Below are 20,914 nucleotides of genomic sequence, written 5' to 3' on the forward strand. Positions count from 1 at the left end.
TATAGAGGTGGAGGGTTAGTTGGTGGTATGTAATAGAGGTGGAGGGTTAGTTGGTGGTGTTTAATAGGGGTATAGAGGTGGAGGGTTAGTTGGTGGTGTTTAATAGGGGTATATTGGTGGACGGTTCATTGGTGGTGCAATTGTTATCCTTTCCCCCCTTGTTTTTGTATCACAAAATGTAACATGATCGACCACACACTACCGCACAGTAGGTGGCGGTATGCACAAACAAAATGTGCGAACGCCATAATACCAAAGAAGAAGAGGAAGCTCAAGAGTATCCTGCCTGAGTCCTATGCAGGAGAGTTGAGATCTGCCACACCCCCTTCGAATCAGCCGTTGTTTACTCAGAGATGAAAAACATGCACATATTCAGTAACGATATGCTACTTTTAATTGTATCTATAAAATGTCTAGCACAACTAGGCAAATGTCTTTTTACTTCGTTACAGATTTAATTTGGGATTCCACCCTTGTAAACACAATTTGCGTGATGGGAGTGAAGTGAAGAAAGAGAGTAATTTCATACAAGCTTATTTGTTTACACATTTCCTGTCCTCCGTTACCTTTGACCCTTTTCTAAAGGAGTCGAGGAGAGGACGGATGAGTTGAGCAAACCAGTTGAGAATCTCCCTAAGTGTGACCACAGAACAGTGACAGCAGCAAAGAGTTGTGCACCCTAGTAGACAAGGCATTGGCTTTGGATGGACAGTTGAAAAACATATATTTCCATTTCTAAAAACCTGTTTTTGCTTTGTGTGTATTGTGTATTGTGTGTAGATTGATGATTAAAACAAATATTTAATACATTTTAGAATAAGGCTGCTATGTAACAACATGTGGAAAAAGTCAAGGGGTCTTAATACTTTCTGAGTGCACTGTAAAAATGGATATTCGTGCTCCACTGGGTAGAAGTTAGGCCAAATGTAAGATTAAAGCCATTAGATGGGACAGAGCCCTCCAAAGAAAGGTTGGTGGACCAAGATTCAATGGTCAAGTTAGGAAGGAAGAGGTGGTGTTTGCTTTGTTGCGTGTAGGACATTGTACATTGAACTGGTCATTGAATATGGTTGACAAGCATGCGAATGGTTTCTGTCTGATTGATGAAACAGTGAAGAAATAATTTGTTGATGCATTGTAAGTACCGGTAGTGGGCTCACGAGTGGCGCAGCGGTCTAAGGCACTGCGTCTCAGTGCAAGATGCGTCACTATAGACCCTGGTTTGATTCCAGGCTGTATCACAACCGGCCGTGATTGGGAGTCCCATAGGGTGGTGCACAATTGACCCAGCGTCATCCGGGTTAGCGTTTGGCCGGGGTAGGCTGTCATTGTAAATAAGAATTTGTTCTTAACTGACCTGCCTAGTTAAATAAAAGGTACAATAAGAAAGATGTGGAAGAGAGGGAAAGATTGATGTGTTGGGTTATTGAGGTTGGACAGGGATGGTGAGGGTTTGATAGAAGGGCTATTTTTTTGTCTTAGTAGTATAGGATTAGATAGGAGGGTTTAGTTTCTCTCAATGTTTATTTTCTTTATATTCATTTAGTCTGTAAACTGTGATTGACTACACGCCCCAATGCAGTATGAAGCGCTGTGCACCGCTAACGTTTGTTTACGGACCGCCATAATATTATATTAGAAGAAACAAAGCAGTGCGCTGCTATTCTAGACATTATGGTAATCTTACTCAACTTCCTTAGCCGTCAGCTGATTGTCGAGTTGGGAGGAAAAGAAAACATAGCTATGGCGGCAGAGATTCATTCGAGGCCTCAAAGTTCAAGACCAGTTCTTCTAAATAAAATCGAAGGACACTCGCACACGGTCAATGCTGCAGTTTTGATACCGAAAGAGGACGGAGTGATCACGGTTAGCGAGGACAGGTAGGTTGTCTGACGCCCCATTAGCTGTTTTCCAGATCATTATCTAGCTATTAGCCAGATAACGGTAACGTTAGCTAGCCTGCTTACTATTATTATTTTTTTCACCTTTATTTAACCAGGTAGGCCAGTTGAGAACAAGTTCTCATTTACAACTGCGACCTGGCCAAGATAAAGCAAAACAGTGGGACAAAAACAACAACACAGAGTTACACACAAACAAACGTACAGTCAATAACACAATTTGCCATGGGGACCAGACGGTTCTATTCTAAATACACCGTCTGGAACATCATGACAATGTTTGATTCTTGAGATGGTCCTCTTCAAGCCGGAATGTTGAATACAGTTATATTTGAACTTACTCAGCCGATTGTCTGATGTTGGTCCTTCACATGTTCCAATCTTTAGACAAAATATCTACAGGAACATATTTAGTCGACTTTTTAGAACACCGGTATTGAAGTTTAAATCTATATCACCTGGTACGTGCGCAAAACCATGTAAATACCTGCAAGACAATAGATATCCTATTAAACTAGAGGGGCTAGCTACAAAGATTTGTATAACTAACCCAGAGCTTGTCTTTCCAATGGGAGCAAATTAATCATAGTGGACAGAACAAGCAAGGAGGTAGGCAGAGCCAAGCAGGAGCTAGTGAGATCCTATTGGCGCGTTTTAACCTTTATTTTCATATTTCCGTTAGGGAACGCCTACTCTGTTAAGTGCGCGTGTGCAGTAACTCAATTCGCCCTTGCACCCCTTCTAAACGACGCAATTTTTATAGAAACTTTGGCAAAAGGCTACAAAACGCAGTCCGCTGTTTGGAGATGAAATGATTCATTGAATGTCGGGCAAAATCCATCTTGTTCCATCTTCTACCACTGCCAGTAACTGGGCTTCCTCTCATCACCATATTTGGTAGTGAGTGGAAACGCCAACCGGATGCTTCACATTTATACGTCCGGTGAAATATCTGGCTCATTGTTCTATCTGTGTTAGCTTTGTCATAATTTGAGGGTTTTCCACAGTAGGGCGAAAATGGAAGCCATCTTACTCAGGGAGAAATCCAAAACCAGTCTAATTGGAATAAATGGCAGTAGAGGCAAATATTTTTATAACTAAACCAAGATAGACCACAGCTTGTTGTTTCAAATTGGAACAAATGAGCCATAATGGGAAGAACAAGCAAGGAGGTGGGAAGAGCCAAGCACGAGCTAGCGAGATCCCATTGGCCTGTTCTAGCATACATTTGCATATTTCCGTTGGGGAACTCCTACTCTGTGAAGGGCGCGTGTGCAATAACTAAATTTGCCTTTGCACTGCATTTTTTTGAAACTTTGGCAAAGGGTAAAGTCTACAAAACTTGGTTCACTCTGTTCGTAACAGATTGTAGTTTTGGGAACAGAACTGTATTGAGATCAAATGTTTCATTGATGATTAAATAAGCAGAATGTCCGCCAAAATCCATCTCGTTCCATCATCTCCCTCTGCCGGCCACTGAGCTTCCTGTCACTACCATAGTTGGTATGAGTGGAAATGCCAACCAGATGCTTCACATTTATACATCCGGTGAAATATCTGTCTCGTTGTTCTATCTGTGGTTGAGGCATAAGTGATGCCTTTCCTACTTTTACTTATGCAGCGGAAAAAAGTAAGGCATGTGATGTATCAGAAATTGTGTAATGGAATTATAGTCAACTTTACATATTGTCATATAATTATAAATACATTTTATACATACACTCCCGGTCAACAGTTTTAGAACACCTACTCATTCAAGGGTTTTTCTTTATTTTGACTATTTTCTAGATTGTAGAATAATAGTGAAGACAACAAAACTATGAAATTACATATGGAATCGTGTAGTATCCCAAAAAAAAAAAAAATATCAACATATATTTGAGATTTGAGATACTTCAAATAGCCACCCTTGGCCTTGATGACAGCTTTGCACACTCTTGGCATTCTATCAACCAACTTCACCTGGAATGCTTTTCCAACAGTCTTGAAGGAGTTCCCACATATGCTGAGCACTTGTTGACTGCTGTTCCTTCACTCTGTGGTCCAACTCATCCCAAACCATCTCAGTTTGGTTGAGGTCGGGGGATTGTGGATGCCAGGTCATCTGATGCAGCACTCCATCACTCTCCTTCTTGATAAAATAGTCCTTACACAGCCTGGAGGTTTGTTGGGTCATTGTCTTGTTGACAAACAAATTATAGTCCCACTAAACTCAAAACAGATGGGATGGCTGCAGAATGCTGTGGTAGTCATGCTGGTTAAGTGTACCTTGAATTCTAAATAAATCCCAGAATTCTAAATAATTCACAGACAGTGTCACCAGCAAAGCACCCCCACACCATACCTCCTCCTCCATGCTTTACGGTAGGAAATACACATGCGGAGATCATCCTTTCACCTATTATGCGTCTCATAAAGACACGGCGGTTGGAACCAAAAATCTCCAATTTGGACTCCAGACCAAAGGACAAATTTCCACCGGTCTAATGTCCATTGCTTGTGTTTCTTGGCCCAAGCAAGTCTCTTCTTCTTATTGGTGTCCTTTTAGTAGTGATTTCTTTGCAGCAATTTGTCCATGAAGGCCTGATTCTCGCAGCCTCCTCTGAACAGTTGATGTTGAGATGTGTCTGTTACTTGAACTCTGTGAAGCATTTATTTGGGCTGCAATTTTTGAGGCTGGTAACTTATCCTCTGCAGCAGAGGTAACCCTGGGTCTTCCTTTCCTGTGGTGGTCCGCATGAGAGACAGTTTCATCGTAGCGCTTGATGGTTTTTGTGACTGCACTTGAAGAAACTCTCAATGTGTGACGAATCAACTTCGCTCCTAGAGGCTACTGCATAAACAGTTTACTGCTTTCGTAGGTGTTAGCAATAGCAAATATTATTCTATTGATTTGGCAAGTCAGCTAGTTAGTAGGTTTGGAATGCATATCCTCAGGGCATAACAATGTGTGTAACGCTAGCTAGCTGCACAATCCTGGCACTGACATCAGGATATTGTTGATTTGTGTGCTAGTTGGTATACATTTGGCTACCTGTTACCTTCGCTACATACTAGGACCATGGACCTCATGATACAATATTATCACGATGCATAGGTTATGGTACGTATTGCAATTCTCACGATTCTTTATGTATTTCGATTCGATGTTTCAAACATATTGCTCACCGTATGTATGTCTGCTGCAGAGGGACGAGAGAGAGCCATGAGAGAATGAGTTTTGATCAGCTATGGGAATAAAAGTCCTGAAAACAAATTGGCTCCCTATTTAAAAAGATGGAGAACAAGCTATGAAGGAAAAATACTGGTTTTGGTGCAGATACAGCAAACTAGCATAAAAATACTACCTAATACCCAACGGTCACCATTATTTGAGACGTTATCTTAGGGGTATGCCTTATGTGAATCAATTGACAAGTGTAACTGCCACCTCCAACCCCAATTGCAGTTGAATTTTTATTTTGTTTTCAGTCATTTTGTGCACCGCCTAACCACACAATTTAGACACAAAAGAGATGTAGGCCATTAACACCTACTCCAAAAAGTATTCATAAATGGTGAGGAAGAGATAGTAGGGTGGGCACTTCTCTAAAACGGGAGGCCATCCTCTTCTGGTCAACTTTAGGGCACCAGGCAGGCGTAGATCAGAGTAAGTTAATGTGGCGGTCATGCTTGGTCAATTGTACATTGAGGAGCAATATCCTGAGCAAGGTATAGAGAGAATTTAAATACCCTTCCTTGTCCCCAGTAGGATAAGCTTCTCATGGTTGACTAGAAAGGGTACATTTTTGAGGAAGGGAGATTCAAGTAGTATGAGAAGTTCTTTTTTTATATCTTGTGACTGGACTGTCGTAATGACACTGTACTCTCCTTTTGTGTCACAATGATCTTGTGGCTTGAGAAATTCATGGTGTTCTAAAACTGTATTATATTGCAATAGAGGAGCTGACAGTCTTAGACATTTTTCTCCCAAGTAGCCCAAGTTCTAGTACTGTAATCCCTATTCACATTTGAGACTATCATGCTGCACCTTCAGGAACAGTGCCAAGAGGGGCACTTGAAGTTTGAATATGACATTTCCTGTGTCCTATGTCCAGAACTATCCGGGTATGGCTGAAGAGAGACAGTGGACAGTACTGGCCCAGCATCTACCACACAGTCTCCTGTAAGTACCACAAGCGATTAGAAGTAGGCCTCAGCTGAAACGTCCACTAACGTTAGATGCTAAAAATACAGTGCCATGCAAAAGTATTCATCCCCCTTGGCATTTTTCTGATTTGTTGCATTACAACCTGTAATTTAAATAGATTTTTATTTGGATTTCATGTAATGGACATACACAAAATAGTCCAAATTGGTGAAGTGAAATGAAAACATTTTTACTTGTTTCAAACATCCCACGGAGCACCATTTAAATCCATTATTAAAAAATGGAAAGAATATGGCACCACAACAAACCTGCCAAGAGAGGGCCGCCCACCAAAACTCAAAGACCATGCAAGGAGGGCATTAATCAGAGAGGCAACAAAGACACCAAAGATAACCCTGAAGGGGCTGCAAAGCTCCACAGTGGAGATTGGAGTATCTGTCCATAGGACCAATTTAAGCCATACACTCCACAGAGCTGGGCTTTACGGAAGAGTGGCCAGAAAAAAGCCATTGCTTAAGTGAAAAAAAGGAGCAAACACATTTGGTGTTTGCCAAAAGGCATGTGGGCGACTCCCCAAACATATGGAAGAAGGTACTCTGGTCAGATGAGACTAAAATTGAGCTTTTGGGCCATCAAGGAACACGCTATGTCTGGCGCAAACCCAACACCTCTCATCACCCCGAGAACACCATCCCCATAGTGAAGCATGGTGGTGGCAGCATCATGCTGTGGGGATGTTTTTCATCGGCAGGGACTGGGAAACTGGTCAGAATTGAAGAGAATGATGGATGGCGCTAAATACACGAAATTCTTCAGAGAAACCTGTTTCGGTCTTTCAGAGATTTGAGACTGGACGGAGGTTCACCTTCCAGCAGGACAATGACCTTAAGCATACTGCTAAAGCAACACTTGAAGGGTTTAAGGGGAAACATTTAAATGTCTTGGAATGGCCTAGTCAAAGCCCAGACCCAATCCAATTGATAATCTGTGGTATGACTTAAAGATTGCTGTACACCAGCGGAACCCATCCCACTTGAAGGAGCTGGAGCAGTTTTGTCTTGAAGAATGGGCAAAAATCCCAGTGGGTAGATGTCCCAAGCTTATAGAGACATACCCAAGAGACTTACAGCTGTAATTGCGGCAAAAGGTGGCTTACAAAGTATTGACTTGGGGGGGGGGGAGGCGGTGCAATAGTTATGCATGCTCAAGTTTTAAGTTGTTTTGTCTTATTTCTTGTTTGTTTCACAATAAAACATATTTTGCATCTTCAAAGTGGTAGGGATGTTGTGTAAATAAAATGATACAGGCCCCCCCAAAATCTATTTTAATTCCAGGTTGTAAGGCAACAAAATAGGAAAAATGCCAAGGGGGTGAATACTTTCGCAAGCCTCTGTAGCTGAAGCGTATACTATTGAATCAAAACATTGGCCATACACAATTGTTTTTTCAATACATATTTTTCATCTCTGTACTAGCGCCGTGCTCCTGTATGTCTTACCATCACGACAGCAGGCGCATCTTCATCGGGCAGGACAACGGAGCCATTGTGGTGAGTGAGATGAAGCCTTAAAGATGACCTCATGTGTAAACCCCAGTCTCTGTGTTTTGAGTGGACCCATAACATTCCATTCTGGTTCACACTGACCCCGTTTCTAATGTGTCCCTGCTTTGAATGAGAAACAAGCTAGAAGTATGAAGTTACATGGAATAAGAGTGGGACTGGTAACTGATCTTTACTATTGTTTGGTGGTGCTAACAGGAACTCCTTCTGTCTGAAGATTTCAACAAGATGAACCATGTGAAGACCTATCCTGGTGAGATTGTAGTGGGGGTTTTCTGCCTTTACAAAGCCAATGAAAACTAAGAAGCTTTGGTGATGTAGACATGATATGATCTCTAGTGTTCAGTAATGGAGTCTTGTGTAACAGTATATATCAGTGATAATGGCTCTTTAGTGTACATTAGTATGTGTGTATACTGGGCTGTGTTCTGAAGCACTGCCCAGTCCCATGAGAAATAATCTGGTCCCTACTCAGCATGCCTCTGGGGAAATGTCTGAACAGGAAATAGAGACCGACGTCATTGCTGCTTAGAACACATGCATGCACACACTCAGACCCAGACCCACAGTGAAAGAGGATAAGTAATTATTGTTCAAGCAATCCAACTTGATGATGATGATCCACCACCACCTCATATTGTCTGACTATTATTATGTTACTACAGTCACCTTCCCCCAGGCTCAGAGAATATGGTCTCTGTGACTAACAGGCTAGCCATGCAGCCTGGACCCTTCTCTCATCACTGGAAAATCCATGCTTAGGGAAATTTGAGTAAAAAAAAAAAAAAAAAAAAAAATGTAAGCATTAAATGCCAAAAAACAGATGTCACTGTGGAAGTTTCTAGCAGTTCTCATCCAGCAGTGAAAATGGGCCCAGAACAGAAAAGCTCCATTAAGTAATCTATAGTCATTCTACTCACTCAAACCTTTTGCAGAAAGAGAAAGTTGAGTGGAGAATGAATTCAACATTTGTGTGTGTGTGTGTATTTAACCCATTGTGGCTGTGTGTGTCCAGCCCATCAGAACCGTGTGTCAGACATCGTGTTTTCTCTGGAGAGCGAGTGGGTGGTGAGCACCGGACACGACAAGAGTGTGAGCTGGATGTGCACCCAGAGCGGCAGTATGCTGGGGCGCCACTACTTCGGCTCCTGGGCCAACTGTCTACAGTATCCTTCTCTGTTTGCGTGAGAGCTGGACAGGGGTCAGTTTATTGTTAATGTTCATATTCCTAAGAATGACTTCTTTGGTCAAAGGTAACTTCCTATCTGTCCTATGTGCTCTTCCTGTGTATCTTCCTTGACTCTGTGTTTAGGTATGACAACGACACCCAGCATGCCTTTGTAGGGGACTACTCAGGACAGATCACCCTGCTGAAACTGGAGAGACAGACCTACTCCACCATCACAACACTGAAGGGCCACGAAGGTAACACATATACCACAGGAGGTTTGTGGCACCTTAATTGGGGAGGATGGGCTCGTGATAATGAGTGGAATGGTATCAAATACATGGTTTTCAAGCGTTTGATGCCATTCCATTTGCTCCGTTCCGGACATTATTATGAGCCGTTTGCCACTCAGCAGCCTCCTGTGACACACACAGGGACACACGGACAGCCTATGCACAATATGGAAACGGACGCTACAAAGTGCTCGGATGCCATCTCTAACTGGCAATCATTTAAAAGAGGAAATGTTGCTGGCAGATTGTATGGAGCCATACTGTATTGTCATGCAGTGGGGTAACAGTTTTGCACTTGTATGCATACTGCCGTTCAAAAGTTTGGGGTCACTTAGAAATGTCCTTGTTTTTGAAAGAAAAGCAACTTTTTTGTCCATTTAAAATAACAGCAAATTGATCAGAAATACAGTGTAGATATTTTTTATGTTGTAAATGACTATTGTAGCTGGAAACAGCAGATTTTTAATGGAATATCTACATAGGTGTACAGAGGCCCATTATCAGCAACCATCACTCCTGTGTTCCAATGCACGTTGTGTTAGCTAATCCAAGTTTATCATTTTATAAGGCTAATTGATCATTAGAAAACCCTTTTGCAATTCTGTTAGCACAGCTGAAAACTGTTGTTATGCTAAAGAAGCAATAAAACTGTCCTTCTTTAGACTAGTTGAGTATCTGGAGCATCAGCATTTGTGAGTTTGATTACAGGCTCAAAATGGCCAGAAACAAAGAACTTTCTTCTGAAACCTGTCAGTCTGTTCTTATTCTGAGAAATGAAGGCTATTCCATGCAAGAAATTGCGAAGAAACTGAAGATCTCGTACAACGCTGTGTACTACTCCCTTCACAGAACAGCGCAAACGGGCTTTAACCAGAATAGAAAGAGGAGTGTGAGGCCCCGGTACACAACTGAGCAAGAGGACAAGTACATTAGTGTCTAGTTTGGGAAACAGACGCCTCACAAATCCTCAACTGGCAGCTTCATTAAATAGTACCCGCAAAACACCAGTCTCAACGTCAACAGTGAAGAGGCGACTCCGGGATGCTGGCCTTCTAGGCAGAGTTGCAAAGAAAAGCCATATCTCAGACTGGTCAATAAGAAGAAAAGATTAAGATGGGCAAAAGAACACAGACATTGGACAGAGGAACTCAGCGCTGTAATCGCTGTCAAAGGTGCTTCAACAAAGTGCAGAGTAAAGGGTCTGCATACTTTTGTAAATGTCATATTTCAGTTTTTTTATTTGCAAAAAAAATGTAAACATGTTTTTGCTTTGTCCAGCTACAATTGTCGTTTACAACATTAACAATGTCTACACTGTATTTCTGATCAATTTGATGTTATTTTAGTTTGCTTTTCTTTCAAAAACAAGGGGTGTGTGTGTGTGTGTGTGTGTGTGTGTGTGTGTGTGTGTGTGTGTGTGTGTGTGTGTGTGTGTGCGCACGTGATTGCACATTATGTTTTTTACGAAAATTGTGTGTGTACCAGTCAAGTTTGGACACCTGCTCATTCAAGGGTTTTTCTTTATTTTTTACTATTTTCTACATTGTAGAATAATAGTGATGACATCAAAACTATGAAATAACATGTAGTAACCAAAAATTCTTAAACAAATCATAATACTCTTGGCATTCTCTCAACCAGCCTCACCTGGAATGCATTTCCAACAGTCTTGAAGGAGTTCGCACATTTGCTGAGCAGTTTTTGGCTGCTTTTCTTTCACTCTGTGGTCCAACTCGGGTGATTGTGGAGGTCAGGTCATCTGATGCAGCACTCCATCACTCTCCTTCTTGGTCAAATAGCCCTTACACAGTCTGGAGGTGTGTGTCATTGTCCTGTTGAAAAACAAATGTTGGTCCCACTAAGCGCAAACCAGATGGGATGGTTTACCGCTGCAGAATGCTGTGGTAGCCATGCTGGTTTAGTGTGCCTTGAATGTCTGTGATTTATTTAGAAGTGTCACCAGCAAAGCACCATCACACCTCCTTCTCCATGCTTCACGGAAGAGGGCCCTATTTGGTAAAAGACTTAAGTCCATATAATGGCCAGAACAGCTCAAATAAGCAAAGAGAAACGACAGTCCAGTCAATGTGGAACATTTCAAGAACTTTTAAAGTTTATTCAAGTGCAGTCGCAAAAACCATCAAATGCGATGATGAAACTGGCTCTCATTTCCCTTTGACTCACCCCAACCTTCTAAAATCAATCAAATGTTATTTGTCAAATGCTTCGTAAACAACCGGTGTAGACTGAAATGCTAATTCGGAAAGTATTCAGATCCCTTCCCTTTTTCCACATTTTGTTATGTTACATCCTCATTCTAAAATGGATTCAATTACATTTTGTTATGTTACATCTTCATTCTAAAATGGATTCAATAACATTTTCCCTGACAATACCCCATAATGACAAAGCGAAAACAGGTTTTTAGAAATGTTTTGCAAATGTATTTAAAAATAAAAAAACAGACCTTATGAGACTCGAAATGGAGGTCAGGTGCATCCTGTTTCCATTGATCATCCTTGATGTTTTTACAACTTGATTGGAGTCCACCTGTGGTGAATTGAATTGATTGGACATTAATTGGAAAGGCAGATATCTGTCTATATAAGGTCCCACAGTTGACAGTGCATGTCAGAGTAAAAACCAAGCCATGAGGTCGAAGGAATTGTCCGTTTAGCTCCAAGACAGGATTGTGTCGAGACACAGATCTGGGGAAGGGTACCAAAAAATGTATAGTATTGAAGGACCCCAAGAACACTGTGGCCTCATCACTCTTAAATGAAAGAAGTTTGGAACCACCAAGACTCTTCCTAGAGCTGACCAAGAGCTGACCAAGAGCTGACCAAGAACCCGATGATCACTCTGACAGCGCTCCATAGTTCCTCTGTGGCAATGGGAGAACCTTCCAGAAGGACAAACATCTTTGCTGCACTCCACCAATCAGGCCTTTATGGTAGAGTGGCCAGATGGAAGCCACTCTTCAGTAAAAGGCACATGACAGGAAACTTGGCACCATTCCTACGGTGAAGCATGGTGGTGTTTTTCAGCGGAAGGGACTGGGAGACAGGATCAAGGGAAAGATGAACGGTGCAAAGTACAGAGATTCTTGATGAAAACCTGCTCAGGACCTCATACTGGGGCAAAGGTTCACCTTCCAACAGGACAACGACCCAAAGCACACAGCCAAGACAATGCAGGAGTGGCTTCGGGACAAGTCTCGGAATGTCCTTGAGTGGCCCAGCCAGAGCCCGAACTTGAACCCGGTCCAACATCTCTGGAGAGACCTGAAAATAGCTGTGCAGTGACGCTCCCCATCCAACCTGACAGAGCTTAAGACGATCTTTAGAGAAGAATGGGAGAAACTCCCCAAATACAGGTGTGCCTTGCATGTGGAGTCATACCCAAGAAGACTCAACGCTGTAATCGCTGCCAAAGGTGCTTCAACAAAGTACTGAGTAAAGGGTCTGCATACTTATGTAAATGTCATATTTCATTTTTTACATTTGCAACAAAAAAAGTAAACATGTTTTTGCTTTGTCATTATGGGGTATTGTGTGTAGATTGATGAGGGGGAAAAACTATTTAATCAATTTTAGAATAAAGCTGTAATGTAACAAAATGTGGAACAAGTCAAAGGGTCTGAGTACTTTCTGAATGCACTGTATGTGACTGGGTACCAGTACTGATTTGATATGCAGGGGTACGAGGTAATTGATGTAGATATGTACATATAGATAAGGATAAAGTAACTAGGCAACAGGATAGATAATTAAGCAATGTGGTATGAAGTGCTGTTATATGGTCAATATACCACGGCTAAGTGTTGTTCTTATGCACAACACTGAGTGCCTGGATACAGCCCTTAGCTGTGGTAGTGTATTGGCCATATACAACAAACCCCAGAGATGCCTTATTGCTGCTATTATTATTACCAAAGTAATTAGAACAGTAAAAAAATATATGTTTTGTCATACCCATGGTATACAGTCTGATATACCACTGCTTTCAGCCAGTCAGCATCCAGGAGCCAAACTACTTGGTTTATAATAAACATTATACCATGGCATTGTTGAATACTCATTTCTGATTGGCTTGAAGGGCATTCTACAGCGTGCATTATTTCCCTATAATGCACATGTTCTATGTTTGAGCTGCTTTTAGAAAGCAAAAGGTCTACTGAACATTTATTGGTATTGTTGAATTTGACTGATGGTTTGGTTAGCGAAACATGCAACCATGTTTGTTTGGTCACCAAGGCAACTAGCTACTGTACTATCTACTGTAGTAAACTTGCTAGCTACTTCAGTGGATGTTGAACACATTTCTAGTGGCAAATGTGGTAAATAATAAATTTTTTATTTAACCTTTATTTAACTAGGCAAGTCAGTTAAGAACAAATTCTTATTTACAATGACGGCCTACCCCTGCCAAACCCGGACGATGCTGGGCCAATTGTGCATCGCCTTATGGGACCACCAATCACGGCCGGATGTGACACAGCCTGGATTCGAACCAGGGACTGTAGTGACTCCTCTTGCATTGAGATGGAGTGCTTTAGACCGATGCTCCACTCGGGAACCCTAAATGATGCACCTTCCACATCATTCCTAATTTTCCATAGAATGCATAGCCCCTCGTTGATTATCCCTTTTTGCACCAAAAAAGTGCAAAAAGGGTCAATGCAGATAGTAGCTATTGGTTAACTTTTTAGCAATCTTATGCCTTTGGGTTAGAAACTGATAAGGGTCCTGTTGGTTCCTGACTTGGTACAGCTTTTCCGTGTGATAGCAGAGAGATCCGTCTATGACTTGGGTGGTTGGCGTTTTAGAATTTTTTTAGGGCTTTCATCTGACACCACCTGGTGTAGAGGGCCTGGAATTGCAGGGAGCTCAGTGACGTACTGGGCCGTACGCACTACCCTCTGTAGAGTCTTGCGGTTGGATGCTAAGCAGTTACCATACCAAGCGGTCACACTACCAACCACCCGTCTGTTGTGTCATAACTTCCTGGTCTCTCTTTCTCTCTTTCCCCCCCTTCTCACCATCCTCCCCCCCCCCCCCCTCAGGTAGTATTGAAGCTCTGTGGTGGGATCCTGTTCAGAGGCTTTTGTTCTCAGGAGCGTCTGACCACAGTGTCATCATGTGGGATATCGGGGGCCGCAAGGGACGAACACTACTGCTCCAGGGACACCAGTAAGAGGGAGTGTGTGTGTGTGTCAGCCAGTGCATATGCTTATCAGTAGCAGGGCTCTGTAGGTCAGTACCAGTTGTCGCAGGGAGCTGTTCACTTCCTAATGTTTTATTTTGATGTTTTACCATCTGTGAGCTCCTCAGATGGCGTAACTATCAGACCAATTTACGTCTGGAATTCTTTGGAAGATCACTCTATTTTCTACATTCTTCCTCCTTTTTTTCCCTCACCCCTCTCTTGCTCTCTCTCTTTCTCTTCCTCTCTCTCTTCCTCTCTCTCTTCTTCCCAATATCCAGTGAACGAGTGCAGGCGGTGCGATACCTGCAGCTGACCAGACAGCTGGTGTCCTGTTCTGCAGATGGCGGCATCACAGTGTGGAACATGGACACTCCCAGAGAAGAGGTAGGTACAGTGCATTCAGAAAGTATTCAGACCCCTTGACTTTTTCAACATTTTGTTGAAGCCTTATTCTAAAATTGATTGAAGTTTTTTTTCCACTTATCAATCTAAACACAATACCCCATAATGACAAAGGGGAAAGCAGGTTTTTCGAAATGTTTGCAAATTGCAAATTGATTCTAAATACAAAACTGAAATATCACTTTTACGTAAGTATTCAGACTCTTTACTCAGTACTTTGTTGAAGCACCTTTGGTGACTACAGCCTTGAGTCTAATTTGGTATGGCGCTACAAGCTTGGCACACCTGTATTTGGGGAGTTTATCCCATTCTTCTCTGCAGATCCTCTCAAACTCTGTCAGGTTGGATGGACAACGTCGCTGCACAGCTATTTTCAGGTCTCTCCGGAGATGTTAGATCGGGTTCAAGTCCGGGCTCTGGCTGGGCCACTCAAGGACATTCCGAGACTTGTCCCGAAGCCACTCCTGCATTGTCTTGGCTGTGTGCTTTGGGTCGTTGTCCTGTTGGAAGGTGAACCTTCACTCCAGTCTAAGGTCCTGAGCATTCTGGAGCAGGTTTTCATCAAGGATCTCTCAGTACCTTGCTCCGTTCATCTTTCCCTTGACCCTGACTAGTCTCCCAGTCCCTGCCGCTGAAAAACATTCTCACAGCATGATGCTGCCACCACCACACTTCTCCGTAGGGATGGTGCCAGGTTTCCTCCAGGCGTGACGCTTGGCATTCAGGACAAATAGTTTAATCTTGATTTCATCAGACCAGAGAATCTTGTTTCTCATGGTCTGAACTCCAAGCAGGCTGTCGTGCCTTTTACTGAGGATTAGCTTCCGTCTGGCCAGTACCATAAAGGCCTGATTGGTGGAACGCTGCAGAGATGGTTGTCCTTCTGGAAGGTTCTCCCATCTCCCCAGAGGAACTCTGGAGCTCTTTCGGAGTGACCGTCGGGTTCTTGTTCACCTCCCTGACCAAGGCCCTTCTCCCCCGATTGCTCAGTTTGGCCGGGCAGCCAGCTCTAGGAAGAGTCTTGGTGTTTCCAAACGTCTTTCATTTAAGAGTGATGGAGGCCACTGTTCTTGAGGTACTTTAGTACTGGATAATTGTTTTTGGTACCCTTCCCCAGATCTGTGCCTTGACACAATCCTGTCTTGGAGCTCTACGGACAATTCCTTCGACCTCATCGCTTGGTTTTTGCTCTGACATGCACTGTGAACTGCGAGACCTTAAATCCAATCAATTGAATTTACCGCAGGTGGACTCCAATCAAGTTGTAGTAACATCTCAAGGATGATCAATGGAAACAAGATGCACTTGAGCTCAATTTCGAGGCTCACAGAAAAGTCTGAATCCTTATGTAAATAAGGTATTTCTGTTTTTGTTTTCTATTAAAAAAAATGTGCATTGTCATTATGGCGTATTATGTGTAGATTGATGAGGGGGGGGGGGAACAATTCAATTTTAGAATAAGGCTGTAACGTAACAATGCAGGAAAAAGTAAAGGGGTCTGAACTTTCAGAATGCACTGTATATCAGGAGCCAGGAATACATCTCAATGCCTCACTTCACCTCCTCCTTAAAAAGTAGAGGTGGGCAAACTTTTTGGCACCAAATAAAACAAGACCAAAAAACATGTAGTTTTCCCACCCCTGCCTTAGATGCTGCTGAACTCACAATCTGCTTGGTTAAGGAGCTACGTCAACTCACTATTGCCCTTTGGTGTTGAACATTGCTACAAAGTAACATCACTCCCCCTCTACTCTGTAACTTTCTCTTCCTGCTTGACTCTACAGGCTCCTCCGTGGTTGGACAGTGACTCATGTCAGAAGTGTGAGCAGCCTTTTTTCTGGAACGTCAAACAGATGTGGGACTCAAAGACCATTGGACTTAGGCAGGTGAGAGGGCAGGCAGCCTCTGGTATAGACCAGAGCCTTGTATTGAGAATATAATACAAGGCTCTGGCATAGCCATTACTGTTGTAAGAATTGCCTTGTAACTGTATAATAGTAATGGTAGAAATATAGGAACTAGGGAGTGATCAGTCCATTTTCTTTGACCCTTGGCTAATGCTGATGTGGGACTCTAAGACCATTGGGCTTCGGCAGGTGAGAGGGCAGGCAGCCCCTGGTGTAGCCATTACTCTAATACAAATATCCTTGTGACTCTATTGTAGTGGTAGAAATATAGATATAGGCACATAGAAATACAGGAACTAGGAGTGATCTGTCTTTATTATTGACCCTTGGCTAACTCTCATGTTTCCTGTTTTAGCACCACTGCAGGAAGTGTGGCAAAGCGGTGTGTGGGAAGTGTAGTTCCAAGAGCACTACATACCCTGTGATGGGCTTTGAGTTCCAGGTGCGAGTGTGTGACACCTGCTACGACACCGTCAAGGACGAGGAGTGAGTGTGATCGACTAGTAATAGAACATAATTGTGATAAAACATCTCAAAACAATTTTAGTCGCTCTGGATAAGAGTGTCTGCTAAATGACTTACAGTGGGGCAAAAAAGTATTTAGTCAGCCACCAATTGTGCAAGTTCTCCCACTTAAAAAGATGAGAGAGGCCTGTAATTTTCATCATAGGTACACTTCAACTATGACAGACAAAATGAGAGAAAAAATCCAGAAAATCACATTGTAGGCTTTTTAATGAATTTATTTGCAAATTATGGTGGAAAATAAGTAYTTGGTCACCTACAAACAAGCAAGATTTCTGGCTCTCACAGACCTGTAACTTCTTCTTTAAGAGGCTCCTCTGTCCTCCACTCGTTACCTGTATTAATGGCACCTGTTTGAACTTGTTATCAGTATAAAAGACACCTGTTCACAACCTCAAACACTCACACTCCAAACTCCACTATGGCCAAGACCAAAGAGCTGTCAATGGACACCAGAAACAAAATTGTAGAACTGCACCAGGCTGGGAAGACTGAATCTGCAATAGRTAAGCAGCTTGGTTTGAAGAAATCAACTGTGGGAGCAATTATTAGGAAATGGAAVACATACAAGACCACTGATAATCTCCCTCGATCTGGGGCTCCACGCAAGATCTCACCCCGTGGGGTCAAAATGATCACAAGAACGGTGAGCAAAAATCCCAGAACCACACGGGGGGACCTAGTGAATGACCTGCAGAGMGCTGGGACCAAAGTAACAAAGCCTACCATCAGTAACACACTACGCCGCCAGGGACTCAAATCCTGCAGTGCCAGACGTGTCCCCTGCTTAAGCCAGTACATGTCCAGGCCCGTCTGAAGTTTGCTGAGAAGCATTTGGATGATCCAGAAGAAGATTGGGAGAATGTCATATGGTCAGATGAAACCAAAATAGAACTTTTTGGTAAAAACTCAACTCGTCGTGTTTGGAGGACAAAGAATGCTGAGTTGTCCAAAGAACACCATACCTATTGTGAAGCATGGGGTGGAAACATCATGCTTTGGGGCTGTTTTTCTGCAAAGGGACAGGACGACGATCCGTGTAAAGGAAAGAATGAATGGGCCATGTATCGTGAGATTTTGAGTGAAAACCTCCTTCCATCAGCAAGGGCATTGAAGATGAAACGTGGCTGGGTCTTTCAGCATGACAATGATCCCAACACACCACCGGGCAACGAAGGAGTGGCTTCGTAAGAAGCATTTCAAGGTCCTGGAGTGGCCTAGCCAGTCTCCAGATCTCAACCCCATAGAAAATCTTTGGAGGGAGTTGAAAGTCCGTGTTGCCCAGCAACAGCCCCAAAACATCACTGCTCTAGAGGAGATCTGCATGGAGGAATGGGCCAAAATACCAGCAACAGTGTGTGAAAACCTTGTGAAGACTTACAGAAAACGTTTGACCTCTGTCATTGCCAACAAAGGGTATATAACAAAGTATTGAGACAAATACTTATTTTCCACCATAATTTGCAAATAAATTAATTGAAAAGCCTACAATGTGATTTTCTGGATTTTTTTTCTTCTCATTTTGTCTGTCATAGTTGAAGTGTACCTATGATGAAAATTACAGGCCTCTCTCAACTTTTTAAGTGGGAGAACTTACACAATTGGTGGCTGACTAAATACTTTTTTGCCCCACTAAATGTAATGTCACTATAATAATACTGTAATGGAGTATAATAAAAATGTGACTCAGATTTACATTTATCTTCTTCATGCCACCCCTCATTTCCTCACGTACCACTTTGTCTCATCTTCCAGTCGTACTGCGTTAGCAACGTTCCATGAGGGGAAGCACAACATAGCCTTTATGGACATGGACCCTTCCAGGGGCCTGATGGTGACCTGTGGCAGCGACCGTGTCGTCAAGGTCAGACATACTATCAGCCTTGATCAGTAACTACTGGTCAGATACAGTCCCTGATGAGTGGGTTTTAGACTCAATACTACTAAATGTTTTTTAATATGCTTGGAAAGCGGAAATGTTCTAGAACATCGAAGTTAACATTACTGGAGACCTTGCCGTTTTGGAGACAGCATCGCCTTTGCTAGCAATGAGATTTACAGTGACTAATTTAACAGTAAGTAAGTGAATTGTTTCGCCCCAAAGTTAGCCAAGAATATTAGCTTGTCAGCTAAAATTGTTTGCAGTTAGTTAGCAATCGCCTCTACACTATTTTGCTTGCTACAGTAGCACTGACATATCAATAACCTGTCTCCAAAAATGTTGAGGTGTTGGTTGTTTACATTTTACCATTGTGATGTGCATCAATGCGTGTCTACTTTCTATGCGAATGACTGTCATCTTTACATATCCATCTGACTTTACCGAATTCCTGATTGGCTCTTTCTTTCCACAGATATGGGACATGACGCAAGTGGTTGGCTGTAGCATAGCAACAGGCTTCTCCCCACGTTGATTATCCCCCCCATCGGCCCTCAAACTCTGTCCTCTACTCTACTGACAGATGTCTCTGTCATTGGGAACTCCTCTGTCTCCTCATCTTTCTGGCTCCTCTTCTGTCCGGCTGCTTCTGTTCTCTCATCTCCCACTGGACGTTTGGATGAAGATACGTATGCGTGTGTTGTGTTGTGTAAGTGGGTGGGTACTAGTGTTGGTAACCCTTTGCTTGATTTGGTGTCAGTTTTGTACGTGAGAAGTTGAGTCAAATGTGTCTCAGGTCTAACTTCCAGTGTGTACCTGTTCAGCGGAGTGCCAAGCACAATGTTCTGTTCTGATGTGTGAATGGAAGGGAGCAGTGTTTGTGTTTACGTATGTTCCACCTCTGTCTGGTTTCTTTGACATAGTGGGTCAGCTCTAATTCCTTTTGCACTGTAACATTGGACTGCTAGACCCGATAATCCACAAAGCCCTGCCCAACAGACACATACAGGGCTCTCCTATTGGCTGCTTACTTCAACTTTCTACATTTTAAATATCGCAAATGCTAACCATGACAACACAGCTTTTGTATACCCATATGCATAGTGTGTACAGTATGAGATGCAGTGTGCTTATCGCTCTATATCCCTCACTGATCATGAGGTCAGTTTCTCTCTTTCCTCGCTAGTTGTTCTTTCCCTCTCTCTTTCTTTCTCTTCACTAGTTGGCCTTACTCACTCGTTTGTCTCAGGAGGAGAAGATGGAAGAGTCATTAGAGGGCATGGCTGTATGTGCCGTCACCATGGCAACCCTGGCCGAGCTGTAGCCACAGCTGTTCTCCCACAGACCTTGTCCAACTTCATCTCAGACACCTAAAACATCTTTCATCAATTTACACAACTGTACAGATATCACTTCTAGTCCTGATAACCAAGACCCCATACTCTGTTGCCTTTGCGAAAAGTTAAGATGAATTTGCGTATAATGATAAACGGTGTAAGCTTTTGAACAAGAGGTTTTTATTTGGCTTTTGCTCTCTTTAGACAGGCACTTAGGTACTGAAATGGTACTGTATAAAAGGCAATGTAGCGCTAAAGTTCCCATGCACTGATGTTTTACGCTGTTTCATCTCTCACTGTGGGATTGTGGGTAAAATTAGAAGCTGCTTGTGTTTCCTCTAAGGCCTTAAGAGAGAGGGATGGACCAAGCCTTCTAGAACCTTCAAAACTCTCACGACTGTTCTTACACACACTACTCTGTAGCATAGCTGCATTTTTCTCTCAACACTCACCCATGAATACTAAGCATTCAACACTATTTACTAGTTCCTCTGTCACTCTCCCACTCTGTTTTGTTTCCAGAGCCCCATAAGGTTCTCCACTGCACTTAAATGCACTAATTGTGGTTTAGAGAGCAGATGTG

General features: G+C 42.7%; 1 protein-coding gene across 1 annotated transcript; it reads left to right on the plus strand.

Moving 5' to 3' along the window:
- The first annotated feature begins 1,677 nt into the window (after positions 1-1,677).
- On the plus strand, positions 1,678-20,082 carry LOC111960756 (WD repeat and FYVE domain-containing protein 1). Its single transcript, XM_023982958.2, has 12 exons — positions 1,678-1,880; positions 5,999-6,066; positions 7,527-7,600; positions 7,811-7,865; positions 8,628-8,778; positions 8,925-9,037; positions 14,139-14,265; positions 14,560-14,665; positions 16,468-16,569; positions 16,946-17,076; positions 18,871-18,979; positions 19,470-20,082. Exons 1-12 carry the CDS (start codon positions 1,744-1,746, stop codon positions 19,527-19,529), a joined length of 1,233 nt encoding a protein of 410 aa, XP_023838726.1. The 5' UTR covers positions 1,678-1,743; the 3' UTR covers positions 19,530-20,082.
- The last annotated feature ends 832 nt before the right edge of the window (positions 20,083-20,914 follow it).

The sequence above is a fragment of the Salvelinus sp. IW2-2015 genome, linkage group LG4p (genome assembly GCF_002910315.2).
Source record: "Salvelinus sp. IW2-2015 linkage group LG4p, ASM291031v2, whole genome shotgun sequence".
Classification (NCBI taxonomy): Eukaryota; Metazoa; Chordata; class Actinopteri; order Salmoniformes; family Salmonidae; genus Salvelinus; species Salvelinus sp. IW2-2015.

What these genes read in the sequence shown, in the direction of transcription:
- LOC111960756 (XM_023982958.2), top strand. Translation starts at nt 1,744, where the DNA reads ATGGCGGCAGAGATTCATTCGAGGCCTCAAAGTTCAAGACCAGTTCTT. An exon ending in CATCTACCACACAGTCTCCT is followed by an intron (nt 6,067 to 7,526) that starts GTAAGTACCACA and finishes TCTCTGTACTAG; the next exon opens with CGCCGTGCTCCTGTATGTCT. An exon ending in AGGACAACGGAGCCATTGTG is followed by an intron (nt 7,601 to 7,810) that starts GTGAGTGAGATG and finishes TGGTGCTAACAG; the next exon opens with GAACTCCTTCTGTCTGAAGA.